Here is a 20196-nt window from a genome sequence, read left to right on the forward strand (position 1 = left end):
TGGGACTAGCACAGTTTCAACGTCCTGGATTCTACGCTTGAAGCGGTCTCTATCGCGCACATAATTCTCCCAATGTCCTTTGCGAGCTGCTCTGTATGCATACGACCAGTGTATCATGGGGTGAACCACTTTCAGGTCTTTGTCTTCAGGAAAATGAACCTGCAAAATACAGATGATGAATCAACATCACATATTGTGATCACAACATGACAAAACAGAAAGAATATTGTACACTTCGTTCCCACACCGAAAGTTGACAGTGTCAGTGAGTTTTGTTTTACGCCGCACTCAGCAATATTCCAGCTATATGGCTGCGGTTTCAAAATAATCAACTCTGGACCAGACAATCCAGTGATCAACAACATGAGCATCCATCTTCGCAATTGGGATACCATCACGTGTCAACCATGTCAGCGAGATTGACCATCCGATCCTGTTAGTGGCCTCATACGACAAGCAAGAGTGGTTTTATACGGCTTTATGCAATATTCCAGATGCAGACGGGCACCCAAAAATTTGGATTTTTTTAAGATTTTACCAGTAGTTGAATATATTCAACAATGATCTTACCATTGCAATAAATCATTCAATGTATTTTTCGTTTAAAGTACAGTAATCTACATAAGTAATGACACCTGATAAATGCCTGCACCACATGAGATCACATTAAAATTTTAAAACTTTATAGCTCAGTATATTTTAATACAAAGAGTATCAAACTTCAAATTAATGTGCCAAAGACTTGCCTACCTTCTTTTTAGATTTTTTGATTTTCTGAAGAAGTCTCTTTGAGGGAGATATGAATATTCCATGAATCATTGATATCCTCAAGAGTCTTGTCTCCATCGCAGCTACTGTGAACAGGTGAAATGTGGACCTGAAAATTGATGGGTGATGGTTCTGTTTTGTTGCTCTTGGGTAGAAAATTAAAAAGATCACATTGTGAAAATGTTCCTTGAATATGACCAAAATCAATGTCGTCCTCATCATCTTCATCCCAGTCCCCATCATTATCACTGTCACTACCAGTAAAACAAAAAGTAAACTCAGAGCTTGAGCCATTTGGCACTTTGGGTGACGATGGACTTGGTGTTAGACCGAGCACAAAAGACACAGATGCACATCGTTTGGATTGTTTATCCTCACTGTCTTCTCTCACTTTATGGGGGAGATCATCTTCATGACCATCCACGTCACCTTCACTGCAAGATAAAGCATCAGGTCCATTACTAGAGCTAGCAGACTTAGCTTTTGCAATCTTTCTCTTACGCTGTCTTCTAGACGAAGCACGACCCTTTTTTCGATTCCTTCGAATTAATAGGACATCAATATGTGAGTCTTTTGCAGCAATCTCAGGGCATTTCTCATTGTTGGAATTGATAACATCCTCCTTTGGAGGCAGAGAAGTCCTAACATCCTCTGGAGGCAGGGAATTCATAACATCCTCCTTTGGAGGCAGAGTTTCCTCAGTCTTGTTAATGTCTGGTCTAACCAGTGGCTGACTCAATTCAGTGGTGACACATTCACCTGTATCAACCAATTGTTCTCTTACGAGACTGGCGTCTGCCACAGAATATTCCCTCATGTCTGTCTTTACACCAGTATTATTGTCTTCTGTTTTAGGTTCATCTAATATAGACGATACACAATCTTCAGGTTGTACCTGAATCTGGAATTGCTCAATAATATCCATGTTTCGGCTATCTGCCTTTTTTGATTTAGAAACACTTGGTTCCTGTGGATGTTTCATCATGGCATCATTGGAATGTTTGGATGTATCCTCTGACTGAGTTTTTCCGAGCTTCATATCATCTGTTGAGGTCACATCTCCGGCAAGACTAGTCTTACTGTCAGTCTTTGAATGTTCACGTTTTTGATGTTTTGGGGAATGTCCTCTGTGACACCTGTCCTGCTTTCGCTGTCTCTGATGCCAAAACCGATCTTCAAATGCATCAACATGAGACAAAACCCCATTGTCAAACTGACACATGTTAAACATACCCATATTCCCTTGACTATGGAATGGATAATATCCAGCATTGAATGAGTTACTGAACTGATGACATGGAAATACACCAAAGGCTTTCGTACCAACGCTTCTGAATCCCTGTCCATTGTAGTTCCAACCAGAAATACCACATTGTGGTTTCTGGAACTTCTGATGAGGTGTTTTTGGATTCATTTTGCTGACAACTCTATCTGATAAAAAATCCCCTGTCAAACATTCAAACATGTTTTGAGTACACTCTAAATTACTACTGTTCTTCGAATTTGTCAGATTGTTGGCGCTTGTCAAATTGTTGACATGAAAAAATCTACTGTTGGTGACCCAGTTCTTCATCTTGAAACTGCTATCGCTTCTCGGTGTAGACGCTAACTGCGTTTTATCTCCAGAAGTGTGGTCGACTGATGAAACCTCGCCTGTACTGTCCAACCTTAAGAAAGGTTTCGCGTTTGACCATGAGACGTGCCCCGGCGCACAAGCGGTGCTGTTTCCCCGCCATTTCCGACCATATGTCTGCATAGCAGTAGGCTTTCTATAACTTATTCAGTCGTCAGCCTTCCATTCTGCCGCGTGAGGAATCAAATAAAAAGCGACGGGAGATACAAACATATTTTCATCATCACACACACTAAAATATCCACGAGAACCCATCATATCCTGTTTACACATATTGTCCGTCCCAACACGGAATCGATGATTGAGATTAGGTGGCTTTGACTGGTAACCGTGTGTTTTCTCTTCAACTGTCTCACATTCAACTTTGTTAAAAGATTTGACTTCGTCTTCTGTCGATTTTCTTCTCAGATCCATTATTTTGTCGGAGCTGTAAACATTAAAATCTTGAACTTTCGTTTGAGTTGTAGAATGAACACATGATTTCAGCTGGTTTCTCATATACCGATGAGTTGATCACAGAAATCGTAATGCGCCGTAGAAACATAGTTCCGTGTATATAATGTGACAATATATTCATATGTTGGTTTCCTGACGTAATCGTATTATGATTGGATCTATGTGACTTCTTTTGAAGAAAATATGTTAGTTATAAAGCATGAAAGGCGTCGTTATCTGAAAATAACCAATGAGCGTAGGGATATTTGTTACTTCCGCGACCACCTGCAAGGTCAAGGTTGTCGGTAAAATATTGCATCAGATTCTCGGTAATCATTGAGGACGGTATAACTAGACAATACTTTTAGCTGAAATTGAAAAATGTTCAAACAATATCCAAGAATTTAAATGAGAGGTTTATAACGATTCACAAAATTGATTCAAGGGAGGAAAACACATTTTAAAATTAGCTTCTATATTTAGATCAGTCAAAGGTCAACAAGGAAATTTCTCGGTAAGTCCAGATGAATCACGAGGAAGGCAGGACATATAAAGGAACTTTTATCATTCTAAATTTAACTTTAAAAGTATAATTTATATTTTTGTGACGCATGTTACAGTGACATTGACTCTTTTTACGCTGGTATGAACTAAAACGTGGGAAATACTTAAGACTAGTGGACCGAAACGTGATTATTAACATCTATTTTTAACTTGACAACCAAGTTTGTGGTGTACGTGACATGTCGTCAGTTTCTACGCATCAGTGTGACGAAATCGAAACCTTTATTAGTCACATATTGGGAAAGACAGACACCAAGTACTTGTACATACGTGATATCAATACATATTTGGAATTCTAGCATGTATATTTTTACATATCTTCAAAAGAATTGAAATTGCATCGAGGACCATTATATCAAACGTTTCTTAACACCAGAAGATTTGACGAGTTGCCTATTTAAACAACTATTCTTCGAAAGCATGGAGTTGATATATCTTGTATTTGTAAATTTGTCTGCCTGACATATGCTACATTAAGAAGCATTTATAGACCTGTTCACAGCTATGAAATCCACGAAATTGGAAGTAATGTTAGTGTAATAATTTCTTTATTTCTTACTATTTTTATACCCTATTGACCCTGGTTTAGCAAAATGCACTATTCACGATTGTCACATGACGTAAACAAATCCTTAGCTACGAAATTGTTTTCAGTGTGACGTCATTCCGACCCTATGTCACAATAAGATTTAAATGACGTAAACAATACTCTGGACCATCTCCCATATCATTATTCTCCCGTGGAAGATACTGCAGTGTATTTTACGGCAATATTACACTAATGTAATACCGATAGACCTATGGCGTCATAATGGTTTACAGATATGACGTCATAATGCTAATACCTCTGTCACAATGGTATTAGACCTTGCTTGACTCGCGGAAAGCTGAGAGTAATCACACTGTAGGCAGTTTCTATCAATTTATGTTTGAGAGTTATTACAGAATACTAAACTCGCTTCCGTGAAATACCATTTTTATCAAACTCGTGAAAGATTTAGCTTTTCGCTCGTTTGATACCAAATTATAAACTCGTTTGATAAAAATGGTATTACACGGAAGGTCGTTTAGTATCCTCTATCCACTGCACTTATGATTTTTCTAACCTTTCTAGGTAATAAATGAGATTGGTTGGTTGGTTGGCTCAATGTTTAATCGAGTTTGGACCAGGCAATCCAGTGATCAACATCATGAGCTTTGATCTATGACAACCCAGTCAGCGAGCCTGACCATCCGATGCCATTAGTCGCCTCCTACGACAAGCATGGGTTACTGAAGACCATTTCTAACCAGGATCGTCATGGTGGGGACAAGCATGGGTTGTTGAAGACAATTCTAACAGGATCGTCATGGTGGGGACAAGCATGGGTTGTTGAAGACAATTCTAACCAGGATCGTCATGGAGGGGACAAGCATGGGTTGTTGAAGACAATTCTAACCAGGATCGTCATGGTGGGGACAAGCATGGGTTGTTGAAGACAATTCTAACCAGGATCTACATTTGTATAGTGACTAAGAACTAAACGACGCGACGGAGTTGTATGGAATGCAGCAGGAAGTATAATTAAGGTACAAGGGGCACAGCCCGGGTTGTCTATTCTCAACGCTTTTATTGTACGCGTCGTACTTGAAAACGAGACGACATTCAATTCTATAGCAGACAGGTACAATCGTTTAGAATAAACCAATGACCAAATATGACTGGTATGCAGTAAGAAGCATGATGCATGGGGGAGAGTTCCTGTTACAGGATAGAAAAACATAATACATCACGGAACACCCCACACCGTGGGTGAGGGCAAAAATGTTTTTCATAATCAGTGGGTTTCTGAGTCCGTCTCACAGTCCCTGGACCACATTATTGTCCCTACAGCCTAGCCCACCCTGCAATGCTAAAGCCCTAAATGAAGCAAGTCTAGATTTCCCCAATTTTCGTTGAAAGAATTTATTTGTACGCAATATTATCTCACTACAAAATATTTACATTTAAAGTATGCGACATTTTCCTTAACACTTTGGTTTCCATATTCCGTCAGAAAACTTGCAATATTACGTAAACCCAGAAAATTCACGTGTGAGAATGTCGAAGGTTTCATGTTATGATAAAGAGATATGTCAAACATGTTTTATTTACGGAAAAGTAAAAAACATCATCTTCACACACGCATATCAACTTTAGACAGTAAAAATGCACTTGATTGCCATATAACAGGTCTCAAGTACATTTGATTTAATACTTTGAAGATGCCCTGAAGTGATGATGCCCTAAAGCGAGTTCACGCGAATATATATAGACAAGAACATACCTAGTGCATAACAATGCGTGACATTTAGCAGGTTCACTTATAAGCGTTAAACCTTCTCGTGACGTAGACAGTGTCCCAGTCTTGTATAGACAAGTCCACGACCTCTACCTTCCTGTACAGCGTGTTGTGGGTGGCGGACGTGCTCCGGGGTGCGTAGTCAGGCCAAGATAACAAACACGACATGCTTACACAAGCCATATCGCATTAAACTGGCGAATTAGCTGTCATGCGCTCTTTACCGAGTAACCATCAAAAGAACTACGTGCTTAAGAGTAAAAGCGGCACCACTATTGATTTCTGAAGGTATACGTGGGAATCTACATGTCTATGCAGTGCCGACAAGTACCTGAATGTATGCATGTGAACTGATAAGTTCAGTGACTGTTAGTTAATGCATTCCTCAAGGTACACCTCATGCATGCTATTAAGTAAGTGTGTATAATTCTTACTACTAGGGAGGGCTACACATTCCTATTTGCTTTCAATCCGCTGTCAACTCGAAAACCTGCGAACACATATTGCAAACTAAAAGTCATTCCTCTCCACTCCACTCGACACCCGCCCCACCTCGCCCCTCTCCCTACCTATACCTAGGCCTCTCCCCCTCTCCTGCTCTTTCCTTTCTGGGTTTCCTCCCTCTTCTCTCCCGCTCCACACCGCCCCCTTTCCCCTCTCTGCTTCTTTCCCTCTAGGTTCCTCCCCTCTCTGCTCTTTCCCCCTCTAGGTTTCCTTCCTCCCCTCTTCCCCTCTAGGTTCCTTCCTCCCCTCTTTTCCCCTAGGTTCCTCCCCTCTCTGCTCTTTCCCCCTCTAGGTTCCTCCCCTCTCCGCTCTTTCCCCTCTATAGGTTTCCTCCCCTCTTTCCCCTCTAGGTTTCCCCCTTCTCTTTCCTCTGGTTCCTCCCCTCTCTGCATTTCCTTTCCCATTCCTCCCCTCCTTCTCTTTTTCCCCTCCATTCCTCCCCTCTCCTTCCCTCCGTTCCTTTCCATTCCTCCCTCTCCTCTCATTCCTCCCTCCTTTCCTCTCCTCTTTCCCCATTCCTTCCCCCCTTCCTCCCCCCTCTTTCCTCATTCCCCTCCATTCCTCCTTTCCCCCTCCATTCCTCCTCCTTCCATTCCTCCCCTCTTTCCATCCCTCCTCCTTTCCTCCTTCCTCCCCATTCCTCCCTCCCTTCCTCCCTCCATTCCTTTCCCCCTCCATTCCTCCCCCCCTCCCTCTTTCCCCCCTCTTTCCTCCCCTCCCTCTTTCCCCTCCCCCCCTCTTCCCTCCTGCTCCTTCCTCTGGGTTCCTCCATTCCTCCCTCCTCTTTCCCTCTGGGGTTCCTCCCTCTTCCTCTTTTCCCCTCTCCTTTCCTCCCCTCCTTTCCTCCCCCTCTTTCCTCCCCTCCCTCTTTTCCCCTCCTAGGTTCCTCCCCCTCCATTCCTCCCCTCTTTCCTCCCCTCCTTCCTCTTCCCCTCTAGGTTCCTCCCCTCCCTGCTCTTTCCTCCCTTCCTTTCCTCCCCTCCTCTCCTTCCTTTCCAGGTTCCTCCATTCCTCCCTCCGCTCTTTCCCCTTTAGGTTCCTCCCTCATTCCTCTTTCCACTCCATTCCTCCCCCTCTTCTCTTTCCCCTCTCTTTCCTCTTTCCTCCCATTCCTCCCTCTTTCCTCCTTTCCTCCCTCCTTTCTTTCCCTCTTTCCATTCCCTCCCTCCTTTCCCCTCCATTCCTCTCCTCTTTCTTTCCTCTTTCCTCCCTTTCCTCCTTTCTTTCCATTCCTCCTCCTCTTCCTCCTCCCCTCCTTTCCCCTCCTGGGTCCCCCTCCTTCCCCTCTCCGTTTCCCTCCTCCACTCTTTCCCCTCCATTCCTCCCCCTCCCTCCTTTTCCCCTCTTTCCTCCCTCTTTCCTCCACTTTCCCCCTTTGGGTTCCTCCCCTCTTTTCTTTCCTTTCCTCCTCTTTTCCCTCTGGGTTCCTCCTCTCTCCCTCCCTCCTCTTTCCTTTCCTCACTCTTTCCCCTCTAGGGTTCCTCCCCTCCTCCCTCTTTCCCCCTCCGTTCCTCCCCTCTTTCCTCTTTCCCCTCTAGGTTCCTCCCCTCCTTCTCCTTTTCCCTCCTAGGTTCCTCCCCTCCGTTTCCTCTTTCTTCCTCTAGGTTCCTCCCCTCTCTCCTCTTTCCCTCTGGGTTCCTCCTCTCTTCCTCTTTCCCCTCTGGGTTCCTCCCCTCCTCCATTCTTTCCTCTAGGTTCCTCCCCCCGTTTCCTCCCTCCCCCTCTGGGTTCCTCCCTCCTCCATTCCTCTCCTGCTCTTTCCCTCCTAGGTTCCTCCCCTCTCTCTCTTTTCCCCTCTAGTTCCTCCCCTCTCTTTTCTTTTCCCCCTCCTGGGTTCCCTCCCTCCTCTCTTTCTTTTCCCCCCTGGGTTTCCTCCTTTTCCTTCCTTTCCTCCCTCTTTCCTCTTTCCTCCCCATTCCTCCCCCCTTCCTCCGTTCCTCCCACTCTTTCCCCCCTCCGTTCCATTCCTCCTCTTCCTCCATTCCTCCCACTCCTTCCTCTTCCCCCTCTTTCCATTCCTCCCCTCTTTCCTCTTTCCCCCCCTTCCTCCCCTCTTTCCCCCCTGTTTCCTCCCCTCCTTTCCTCCATTCCTCCCTCTCTCCTCTCCTCTTCCTCCCCTCTTTCCATTCCTCCCCTATTCTCTTTCCTCCCTCATTCCTCCCTTCCATTCCTCCCCTTTCCTCCCTCTCTCTTTCCCATTCCTGTTTCCTCCCTCTTTCTCTTTCCTCCCTTCCTCCCTCCTTTCCCCTCCGTTCCTCCCTCTCCTCTTTTCCTCCCCCCCTCTTCCCTCCTTTCCTCCCTCTTTCCATTCCTCCTCCTCTTTCCTCCATTTCCTCCCCTCCCTCCATTCCTCCCTTTCCATTCCTCCCTCTGTTCCTTCCATTCCTCCCTCTTTTTCCTCCATTCCTCTTTCCTCCTCCTCCTCTTCCCCTCCGTTCCTCCCTCTTTCCTCCTTCCTTTCCTTCTTTCCTCCCTCCACTTTTCCTCCTCCATTCCTCCCCTTCCACTCTTTCCCTCCCTTCCACTCCTCCCTCCTTCCTCTTTCCTCCTCCTTTCCTCTTTCCTCCCTCCTCCTTTCCCCTGGTTTCCTCCTCCATTCCTCTTTCCTCCCTCTTCCACTCTTTCCATTCCTCTCTTTCCTCCCTCCTTCTTTCCCCTCTTTCCTCCCTCCATTCCTCCTCTTTCCATTCCTTCCCTCTTTCCTCCTTTCCTCTCTTTCCTTTCCCTCTCCATTCCTCCTTTCCTCCTCTGTTCCTCTCCCTCTTTCCTTCCTCTCCATTCCTCCACTCCTTCCCTCCCATTTTCCCCTCTCCATTCCTCTCCTCCCTCCTCTCCATTCCTTCCCTCTTCCTCTGGGTTCCTCCTCCTTCCTCTGACTTCCTCTTTCCCTCTCGTTCCTCTCCTCCACTCTTTCCTCCTCTGGGGTTCCTCCACTCTCCACTCCTCCTTTCCTCCTCCTCTTTCCTTCCTCCTCTTTCCCTCCTCTTTCCTCCTCTTCGTTCCTCTTTCCTCTTTCCTCCCTCTCTCTCCTCCTCCTTCTCTTCCGTTTCCTCCTCTCTTCTCTTTCCCCTTGGGTTCCTCCCCTCTTTCCTCTTTCCTCTTTCCCTCCTGTTTCCTCCCTCTCTCCTTCCCCCCTCCTCTCCTCCTCTCTTTCCCTCCTCGTTTCCTCTCCTCCACTTTCTTCCTCCTCTTTCCTCCCCTCTCTCTTTCTCCCCTCCTTTCCTCCTCCTCTCTTTTCCTCCTTTCCTCTCCTCCTCTGCTCTTTCCCTCTTTCCTCCTCTGTTCCTCCTTCCTCTTTCTTCCTCCACTCTCTTTCCTCCTAGGTTCCTCTTTCCTCCTCCTCTTTCCTCCTATAGGTTTCCTCCCTCCTCTCCTCCGTTCCTCCCTCTTTCCTTCCTCCACTCTTTCCTTCACTCCCCTCTTTCCTCTCCGTTCCTCCCTCCTCCCTCCTTTCCTCCCTCTTTCCTTCCTCCCTCTCTCTCCTCTTCCTCCTTCCTCCGTTCCTCCCTCTTTCCTTTCCTCTGTGTTCCTCCTTTCCTCCTCTCTTCCTCCTTCCCCTCCTCCCTCCCTCCGTTCCTCCTTTCTTTCCTCCGTTCCTCTCTCCTCTTTCCCCTCCGTTCCTCCCCTCGTTTCCTCCTCCCTCCTTTCCTCCCTTTTCCTCCTCTCCTGTTTCCTCCCTCTCCTCCTCTTTCCCTCCTAGGTTCCTCCTCCTCTTTCCTGCTCTTTCCTCCCTCCTCTAGGTTCCTCCTCTGTTCCTTTCCTCTTTCCCTCGTTTCCTCCTCTCTCCTCTTTCCTCTTTCCTCCTGTTTCCTCCGTTCTCTCCTCTTTCCTCTGGTTTTCCTTTCCTTTCCTCCTCTTTCCGTTCCTCCTTCTCTCCTTTCCTCCGTTCCTTCCTCTTTTCCCCTCTAACATGTCTTTCGTCACCCTGAGCTGATAATAACTGTGGACATAGGCGTGTCTGAGTGCAAGCAAACTTGTTGGGAGTTCCTTCTTATAGCGCTCAATGAATATGGTTTTACACCACTTCTAGCAATATCACAAACATCGGAGTGAGTGAGTTGGGTTTTACGCCGCTCTTGACAATAGTCTAGCAATATCGTGGCTGGTGACACCAGAAATGAGCTTCACAAATAGCACCTGTGTGGGGAATCGAGCCCGGGTCTTCGGTGTGGCGAGCGAACGCTTTAACCACTAGGCTACCCCACCACCTCTACAAATTGAGAAATACCAAACCTACCAGACCGACGGGACCGATCTTGGGAACGAACCCGAGCCTTCGGCATGACGAGTGAACGCTTTAATCACTGGGCTACCCTACCTCCCCGACAACATTAGAAATGGGCTTCACCGATTACACCCCTTTATAGAATAGAACCCGGGGCATCGGCGTGACGAGCAAAAGCTTTAACCACTAGGGTACTTCGTCTGTCATTTTGTAACGGCTTCACAAAGCTTCTCTTGACAGTAAATTGTCCAGTTTATATCTGGTAGAAAACTCCAACTTCGAAACGGTGATAAGTTTTTACGTCGGGTCCAGTGAGGCCAGTTAGCCATCATTTGAACTGAAAAACAAGCGAGTTGCTATATTTTGATGAGGAGTCCCTACTTTGTGAACAATCTCAAAAGTGCGAAAGCCCTTTTTGTGTTACGAACTACATATTCCCATATACAGTGTATTTAACTATTGAGACCTTTGAGTGGGATTTAAGACTGAAACAGATCAAAGGGAACATTTGTGGATGTCAACTTATGTACCTTAATATGAGAGAACCACCACGTTTCGGGGTGCCTCTATACAGTCTGTACTAGCCCAGACTTATTATAGCTCATGAGATACCACGCCGCAGTGAAGCATGAATACCCCACTCAGACACACAGGAGGCAGTCCTTGTTCACGCATTAATGCCAACGCAGGCAGACCAAAAGACCATATTTTAACGTCTTTTTGGTATACGCGGTCGGGGAGACCCGCGACTTTCCCGCTAGTACCACTACGGAGGCGGTCCATAATCATTGGTAATGGACAAAGAGAGGGCGACTGGTTTGAGTGAGAGGAGGGCTGTAATGGCACTGGTGATATTTTCTTGGTTCGTTGTTTTACACCGCACTCAGCAAAATTCCAGCTAGTACTGTATTTCCTCTTATAAACGCCGGGTGTAAAGCAGCGGTTTAAGAAATAAGCGCCGAGCCTCCAATATGCTCCGGGTGTCTAATATGCACCGAGTACTTATTTTTATAAACGTATTCTCCCTTGATCCCAAAATAGGTTTATTAAGGAATGGTCCCTAACTTTGACGTAACGCTCACTAACAATTAATTGCTGTACACCCAGTAAGCGCAATAAGCGCCGGGCCTCTAATAAGCGCCGAGTCTGGAGGTCCGTTCAAAAATTAAGCGTACGGGCGCTTATTAGAGGAAATACGGTATATGGCGGCGACCTGCAAATAATCGAGTCTAGACCAGGCAATCCAGTGATCAACAGCATGAGCATCGATCTACGCAACTGGGATACAGTGACATGTGTCAAAACAGTCAGCGAGCCTGACCTCCCGATTCTGTCACTCGCCGCTTACGACCAGCATCGGTTGCTGAAGATCAATTATAACCCGGATATTGATTGGTGACATTGACGACATGGGGCGAGTATGGTTTTACGCCGCTTTTGGGGGCAATATGACAGCAATATCATGGCGGGGGACACCAGAAATAGGCTACAGACATTACCCATGTGGGGAATCGAACCCGGTTCTTCGGCGTGACGAGCGAAGGCTTTAACCACCACCGCCCCAGTGATGACACGGAAGCCTGCTCGATGGATAGTGACACAGATAACTAACTCAAGAAGCCCGAAGAAGATCATCGTCCTTAAGCAGATGAACGAATTGTTACTTTAGTCGCAGAATTGATGGAGGCAAGGAGGACAAGGAATTGTTTGTTTGTTGTTTAACGCCGTACGCCGCAATATTCCAGCTATATGGTCTGTAAATAATCAAGTCTGGACCAGATAATCCAGTGACCAACAGCATGAGCATCCATCTGCGCAATTGCGAGACGATGAGATGTGTCAAACAAGTCATCAAGCCTGACCACCCGAACCCGTTAGTCGCATCTTATGACAAGCATGGGTTGCTGAAGACTAACCCCGATCTTCACTGGTTAATAAGACCAGGAAAATACATTACACAAATTATGTAGAAACGTCTCTGTTATATCAGGAGAAGGACTTTAAATACATAGCGACATATTAGAATATTTAAGAATGTGTGAGTTGGTGAAGCATTGGCACGGCAGGTTAGAACCGCCAGGAAGTGTTCTAGCCAGCCGGAGTTCACATTGTATTATGGGCAACTTCTCTGCGTGGACACGCCTGACAATTGCAAGGTGTCAGACACTCTTATATCCAGCATAGGCGGATCCAGAAATTTTCAAGGGGGAGAGGAGGTGGTGGTAGTGGTGTCGAAGGGTGTTGTTTCAGGGATTCTGGAAACCCTGAACCCCATCTTGGCTCTGCCATTGCAAAACATTAACTTCAATGTGGCCTTTAGTCAAAAAGGGGTGGTGGTGGTGGTCTCTCTCTCTCTCTGAACTCTCTCTCTCTCTCTCTCTCTCTCTCTCTGGATCCGCCACTGAATCCAGAAGGTTTAGTCAGAGGATCCTGGGCGGCAAAGGGACGCAAATCTGCACATTAAATGACTGGACATCCAAGTGGGTTAAATCCGTCTTATTACAGTTAATGAGTCAATCAATAATTTTGAAAATCAGGCCTCGGCTGTGAGGCAGAAGTACCTCAGCACCTGGTGGAAGGGAGATAACCCAATCTCATTCCACACTGTTCATCATTGTTTGATGATTTGTAACTTTCTATGTGAAATGTTATGTATTGTATCATGCAATCTATATTTTGAAATATATTATGTATTCTGTACAGCTTTACACCAAGAATATTGTACATACTGTTTGTACCCTGGGCCTAAGGCCCATAATACTGACTAAAATAATTGAATTGAATCAATATTCTTTAACGCTGATTTAGCAATCTTTCAGCTCTTAATCGTGACATCCCAGGTCAGAAGGGGTTAGGAAGAATAAATGCTCTGTCACTGAACTCTGTAGACAACTGCATGTGTGAAGAAAGTCAGGTTGGTGACTTAAGTCTAGAATGATGCAGCAATTCTGGATTGCCTCAAGTGATTGTCTCAGCTTATTAACCGTGGTGGTGTTTGGTCCCGTGCATAGAGCTCAACTCAAAGTTAGATTAAGTTCAGCAACGTCGAGCGCGGAGAGTCCTTGGATGGGTGACCGTTTATCAGCAATTTTGTACAGAGGAATATTTAAAAATTGTGTATAAACATTATGGGAAGGGAGGGGGCATTGATTTTGTACATGACATGCAAGGCTTGACTTCTTAGAGTATCTAGGACTTCAGTCCTGCCCTACAACGAAGCACGTGGGGACATGTGCCTTTTCAATCTCTCTTTATTCTGGTGTATGTAGGCCATCGGTCCGTAGTACAATATTACTTCATACAGCCAACAAACGGCTTGTACGCAGCTCATTCGCATAAAATAGATACATAGCTAGATTTCGTAGCACAGTGGAATTGTCTACAGACATCAAAGTATTAAATTTGCATAATGATGGATATGTATAATAGTTCACAGGAATATAAGATGTACGCAGATGATCATAGGCAGAACATATTAGGAGAAAATGATATTCATTTTCAATGTAAGCACCCGAACACATATGACAAAATCTGACATTCCTTGGCTTATTAATATATCTACCTGTCTCAATATTTCACTGATGAGAGCTGCAACAAAACTGCGCAAGCGCAATGCGGAATTTTGTCACATTTATACAACTTAAATATGTCTCAGGGACAAATACATGTTTATACAGTGAATAGGAATAAGTTTTAGAACTAGATGTTAATGATTCATGCCAACACTGTACATACATATTCTGTGCCCTAGTAGTGAATTCAAAAAGAAATGAGTCTAGATTGTTAATACACTGGGTCTCCCATACATTACCAAATCTCATGCTATTTAATAAAAACACAAGTTTTGAAGCCCAATTAATTTTACCGTGGGAAACATCTAGCAACATTAAGTTATACATTTTTAGGAAAACGCGATGCCGGCATTTTCAACAACTTATACCAATATTTGACACAGCGTTTGTACGCATAAATACACAGTACTAAGATCCCGTCAGTGACAGTATATACCTTGATGGCAGTTTTTAGCGTCACAAACCCCTGTGTCTTCATGGGTTTTTGAAGACACGGGGGCTTGTAACGCTAAAGAGGCGACTAACGATATCGGGTGGTCAGGCTCGGTGACTTGGATGACACAGTCATGTCATCGTATCCCAATTGCGTAGATCGATGCTCATGATGTTGATCAAGGGATTGTCTGGTCCAGACTCGATTATTTACAGACAGCCGCCATAGAGCTGGAATATTGCTGAGTGTTGTGTCAAACAACAAATAAACAAAGATTGTCTCAGTTGAAATAAGCATAGTTCTGGGATCCATTTGGAATATTTCTATTTTGTAGGCATAACTCTTTTGGATAAGATGACTACATCTCGATTTAAATGTTAGTCAAAGCCATCACTACGTACACTTGTCTGATGATGTATTTCATGGAGAAGCATGTACAATGTGAATGACCCCCCCCAAAAAAAAAAATAAAAATAAAATAAAATAAAATAAAATAAAATAATAATAATAAAAAATAATAATAAAAAATAATAATAATAAAAAATAAATAAATAAAAAAACATAATAATAAAACATTTAAAAAAAATAATTTATGTACAAAGTAAGTGACCCCGCCCTGCATGTCATGTACAAAATCAATGCCCCCTCCCTTCCCATAATCTTTAAGCATAATTATTAAATATTCCTATGTACAAAATTGCTGACAAACACACACACACCCCACACCCCCAAGCCATAAATTATGCACGGTCCCTAAATGCAAATGATGAGTTGTAACTAACTTCTGCCTGTTTTTCTTTTGTGGTACTTCCATAAATCCAGTTAGTAATCCCTGACTGTTTCGCTGACTTGTGAAACGGCCAGTGGTGGGTCGTCACATAGAATGCAGTCACTAAAAATGGCAGAGACGATATATAATGTACCTTTGCTTCTTTCAACGGATTAAGTGAAATTATAACCCATGACATAGTTACACTGTTTTGTTTTTGTTTCATGAAGTGCATTTTCTAATAATATTGTCAATTTAATTCTTGTTATAAAAACGACATATTTTGTAGGACGGTCCCGCTACTGACAAACTATTTCACCATTCGCATGCAATCTGACTTATCTCCCCGGAAGCACGTGTGCGCCCTCTTTCCCCTCCACTATTACAGTCGGTGGTGGTGCATCTTGCTTGGTCGTGTCCTATCGGGCTCATCCAACACCATTGCTGACATCTAGATCGAAAACAAGTTCACTTTAAGCAACTACAATGCCTCCCAAATTCGATCCAACCGTTATTCACGAAGGTAGATCCATATATTCCGTTATTTTCAGCTTTCCCCCACTGACTTAGCACTGGCTGTGTCATCATCATGGCAGAGGACACGTTGTAAGTAAGGTTGGCGTTATATCTGTCTTGTCATGTATTTATTTCCACCATAGAAAACGTTTCTCAGGACAAGTACAGATGGTTGAATATTTTGATGTGATGGAATATTGCGAAGAAGTCTGGCGTGTCATTAGTAACACGTACAATGACTTTTTTTATGTTAACCCATATTTTCTGTTCACGTTCAGTCGTTGTGAAGTTGTGCTTGTGTCGGTCAAGGCGATTTCTGTGGGAATTTAACAGATGAATTCAACAGAGAGACTGATTATGGAGTGCTGGCTTAGTGTCTGGAAACGAATGTTCCAATGATAGTCACAGGACACGCTGGAATGGGCAGTAGTCGGGCAAAACCTTATGCATGTTGGCTCTTTCGTCAATTAAAACTTACCTAGTTCTCTAAATGGCTAAATGATATAGTCATGTGCTGCAAAATTACAATAGTGAGGTTGACTTTGTTCCATATACGTTTGTTACATTTTTTAAATGGGATTTTATTAGAAAACGCTTTCATTGTAAATAAATAATTATGGTCCAGACTGTTGGAAAATAACTAACTTAAAATGATTGTCCGATCACTGCAGTGATTGAAATTGTACATACTTTTGCCATTACCAAACTGGCACAACATGGGGAAAAATGTGTCAACTTGTTTGAATGATTGATATGTTATGTGGGTGGGTGTTCGGGTGTAAACATTTGGGTTTTGTCCAACTTGCCATGAACTCTTGAGTTGACAAGATAACTACTGTCAATGTTTCTGAGATCTGCACCTGAGGCATGCTGTATTTAGAAAATGAATATAGTTTTTTTCACCAGGTGCAATATCAACTATCAAGTCTTAGGCAGTGGGTCATTGTTGACACCACTGTCACCTAACTTGATGACATATACACAATTCTGTGTTGAAGATTAATTTGAAAAACAGTGGATCTGATTGTCAGGTGACTTGGTTTTAGAGATGTGGTGGAGATTCTTAAAAGACAACTTGGCTGGCTTATCATGAGATGGATGTTGGTGGGTTATTCTTGGTGAAGGGTTTGATTGGTTAAGCAGACTTTTCTTCATTTTTTGTTAAGATTATATCAAAACCTAATAAATGGTAAATCAGATTAGTTGGGTTGATTAGTCAGTAGTCTGATCAATGTTTTCTCTTTCAGTATGTGTGAGGGCTGTCGGTGGAGAAGTTCCAGCAACCTCCTCGCTTGCCCCCAAGATTGGTCCCCTCGGTCTGGTAGGTTTAGCATTCCTCAATTTGTAAATAAGTTGATTTAAGATGTTTAGGTAAAGCGACATACATGTATGCTCAATCATGTTTGTAGGGTCTGCACCTGAGGCATGCTGTATTTAGAAAATGAATATAGTTTTTTTCACCAGGTGCAATATCAACTATCATGTCTTAGGCAGTGGGTCATTGTTGACACCACTGTCACCTAACATGATGACATTATCCAATCAATCCTTGAATATATATTTGATGAAATAAAACAGTATATCTGATGGTCAGGTAGCTGGGTTTTAGAAAATTGGTTAAAATCTTGTAAGAAATTTTGGTTTAAATTGCCCGAGACCATATTAAAAGAAAGAGTTCTATCCAACATTTTGTAATGAGTGTGTTCATTGTCAAACTGGCTGTTTTAAAACCAAAGAACACTGCTGAAAATTAAGAGATAAACACCATGTCCACTTCCAACTCGATCACATCTCAGAGTGGCGGTTTATGTGAAGTATCTGTATTTGAGAATGCAGACGGTCCCAGTACATTTGTACTCATCTTGGACTGGTGGTTATTGTATTTTGTATTTTGTGAGTGCGAAACAGATTCTTGCAACATGGTCTAGCAGGATACAAGAATCTGTATCAAAATGTCACACCCACACTTCCAAACTTCTAAAATGCCTCTCAAAGAAGTCAGAAAGCACCTGTTGACATCCAAAGTTGCCCATTATTGTTCTGTTGGAGTTGAATAGATGTTGAACTGGTGTTTATTTGTCTCTCTTGAATTCAGTCCCCCAAGAAGATTGGTGATGACATTGCTAAGAACACGACCGAGTGGAAAGGCCTGAAGATCACCGTGAAGCTGATCATCCAAAACAGACAGGCCAAGGTTGAAGTCGTACCCAGTGCTGCATCCCTCGTCATCAAGGCCCTTAAGGAGCCGCCAAGGGACAGGAAGAAGGTGAAGCACGGTAAGTATCCTTTACTGCAGAGTCAACTTGACCTCCCTTCAAGATGCCGGTTAGAACGGGTTGAAGCAGCGGCCTATATGGCGTGGCAAATGACAGAATCAGGCGGCCAGACTTGTCTCAGTTCATGCCTGTCATAGTCTCCAAGTTAAGCAGGACCATGCTCGTGTCAATGTATTGTCTGGTCCAGACCGGTTATTTGCAGACTGCTGTCATTTAAATGGAATACACTTGGTTGATTGAAGCAATGACATTGACTTGAAATGCATGTCTTTTGAAAAAGAAAGTCATGTGATAGTACTTTAGTGCTGATAAGCCATTTTAGTAAAATAGTATTCCTGATAGTGTCAATTTCTGGACTGTGCTCGTATGGTAAAGGACAAACAATGAATGTCATGATGACCTAGTATGAAATAGGTCTTGTTCCCTATGTTTTACTTATTGTACTTGGAATTTGATAATTGATACATCAACTCGTCTTTCAGTGAAGCACTCGGGCAACATCACAATGGATGATGTTTTCAAGATAGCCAGACAGATGAGGCCAAGGAGTATGGCAAAGGCTTTCTCCGGGACTGTCAAAGAAATTCTGGGTATGTAAGAACTTTTTTCCAAGTCATTGTGATGGAGAAATTGGCTGTTGCTGTATGTTTGGCATTGTTACTGGGTCTCTCAACCAGATTTGCTTGCCCAGTATTTGTACCAGGAATAGTACTGGTGTTGGACAATTCACTCAAAACTTATATGGTCTTCGTTTCATAGGACACTGTGGCGGTGGGGTAGTCTAGTGGTTAAGAGGATCCCTCGTCGCGCTGAAGACTCTGGTTTAATTCTCCACATGGGCACATTGTGTGAAGCCCATTTCGGGTTTTCCCCTGTAGTTATATTGCTGGAATATTGCTAAAAGCGGCTTGAAACCCCCACTCAGACGTATGGCACTGAATGCATGGCACATATCCTTGTAGGTGCAAATTTTGTGTTCTGAGATGATATTCACAAGGCACTGTTTAACTTGTGAGAGTGAATGCACTAATGAGAAAAAGTTGAATAACACATGATTGAAGAGCCTTGTCTTCATTGTTTGTTTTTTATATTTCAGGAACCTGTCAGTCAGTTGGGTGCACAGTTGAGAGAAGTCATCCACACACTATCATTGAGAAGATTGACAGTGGAGAAATGGAAACCCCAGAGGTATATAACACATTTATGTTCATAGGAATAGTGTACCTCGTCCTGATATTGCTAAAAGTGACAAACAGTACTTATTGGAATAAGGGGCGGTGGGGTAGCCTGATGGTGAAAGTGTCCGCTTGTGACGCTGAAGACCTGGGTTCGATTCCCCACATGGGTAAAATGTGTGAAGTCCATTTATGGTGTCCCCATCGTGATATTTCTGAATGTGGCATAAAACCATACATACTCGTAGGAAATAGGCATGAAACGGTATACCGCGGTATTAGTAGAACCACAGTATTTGGCCTTCGGTTCGGTATACTGTAGTGCATTCCAAAAATTCGGTATTTTTGGTTTTTGTACCGTCATTTATTAACCTTTTAAAACCTTTTCTAAAATGTCTACAAATCGAGCATTTTGTCAAAATGTATGCATTTCTTGGCCAGATGGCCACTTTTTTCTCGGAAGTAAGTTCTCATATACCGGACCGAACCGAAGGCCTTGTACCGCAATACAGACCGTACCGTTTCACCCCTTGTAGGAAAGAAGTGTTATGACTTTCACTTAATGAATGACAGACTTCTAACTACGATACAACTGCTTGGTGAACGAGACATTGTTGATAACAAAGTAGCTACATAATCTTTAGAATTGCCATCCTTGCCAAGTAGGGCTCATGTTTTGTACATTTGTTTTGCCTCTGCTCAGTTTGTTACATCATAACTTCGATTTTACACCTGAAGGACATCTTGTGATGCAATGTCTTCTCTCTGTTGCAGGAATAAACTGGTTGCAGCATGGATGTATTGAAATAAATTTTATGCGTCCAATATGTGTTTTGTTTTCAATTTGAAGTCCATGAGCTGTCTAGGAGATGACAGAATATTCCTGTGGGTTGGAATCCTAAACTTCTGTTTTTGGTTTGTCTCAGGGACTCGAAACATCAGACGACCAGTTAAGCTCACCGTCAATGCATATATTTATGTACATATGGTGCTTCACGAAATATT

General features: G+C 43.4%; 5 protein-coding genes across 5 annotated transcripts; 1 reads left to right on the plus strand and 4 right to left on the minus strand.

Annotated features, from left to right (window-relative positions):
• Window positions 1–21: 21 nt before the first annotated feature.
• On the minus strand, window positions 22–2989 carry LOC124268688. The gene is made up of 2 exons (XM_046703678.1): window positions 751–2989; window positions 22–159 (listed from the first exon to the last, which is right to left on the minus strand). Exon 1 carries the CDS (start codon window positions 2522–2524, stop codon window positions 758–760), a length of 1767 nt encoding a protein of 588 aa, XP_046559634.1. The 5' UTR covers window positions 2525–2989; the 3' UTR covers window positions 22–159; window positions 751–757.
• Window positions 2990–6296: 3307 nt separating this feature from the next.
• On the minus strand, window positions 6297–6710 carry LOC124268769 (protein nemuri-like). The gene has a single exon (XM_046703794.1). It carries the CDS (start codon window positions 6708–6710, stop codon window positions 6297–6299), a length of 414 nt encoding a protein of 137 aa, XP_046559750.1.
• LOC124268770 (protein argonaute-2-like) lies at window positions 6707–7123 on the minus strand. The gene has a single exon (XM_046703795.1). The coding sequence runs from the start codon at window positions 7121–7123 to the stop codon at window positions 6707–6709; it is 417 nt and encodes a 138-aa protein (XP_046559751.1).
• Window positions 7124–8359: 1236 nt separating this feature from the next.
• Window positions 8360–10508, minus strand: LOC124268772 (trichohyalin-like). The gene is made up of 4 exons (XM_046703796.1): window positions 10494–10508; window positions 9640–10130; window positions 9393–9595; window positions 8360–9294 (listed from the first exon to the last, which is right to left on the minus strand). Exons 1-4 carry the CDS (start codon window positions 10506–10508, stop codon window positions 8360–8362), a joined length of 1644 nt encoding a protein of 547 aa, XP_046559752.1.
• Window positions 10509–15575: 5067 nt separating this feature from the next.
• Window positions 15576–20016, plus strand: LOC124268689 (60S ribosomal protein L12-like). The gene is made up of 6 exons (XM_046703680.1): window positions 15576–15747; window positions 16988–17061; window positions 17836–18016; window positions 18499–18606; window positions 19113–19204; window positions 19966–20016. The coding sequence occupies exons 1-6, from the start codon at window positions 15711–15713 to the stop codon at window positions 19969–19971; spliced, it is 498 nt and encodes a 165-aa protein (XP_046559636.1). The 5' UTR covers window positions 15576–15710; the 3' UTR covers window positions 19972–20016.
• Window positions 20017–20196: the final 180 nt, after the last annotated feature.

The sequence above is a fragment of the Haliotis rubra genome, unplaced genomic scaffold (assembly GCF_003918875.1).
Source record: "Haliotis rubra isolate DU_JTF1 unplaced genomic scaffold, ASM391887v1 Scf14, whole genome shotgun sequence".
In the NCBI taxonomy this organism is placed as follows: Eukaryota; Metazoa; Mollusca; class Gastropoda; order Lepetellida; family Haliotidae; genus Haliotis; species Haliotis rubra.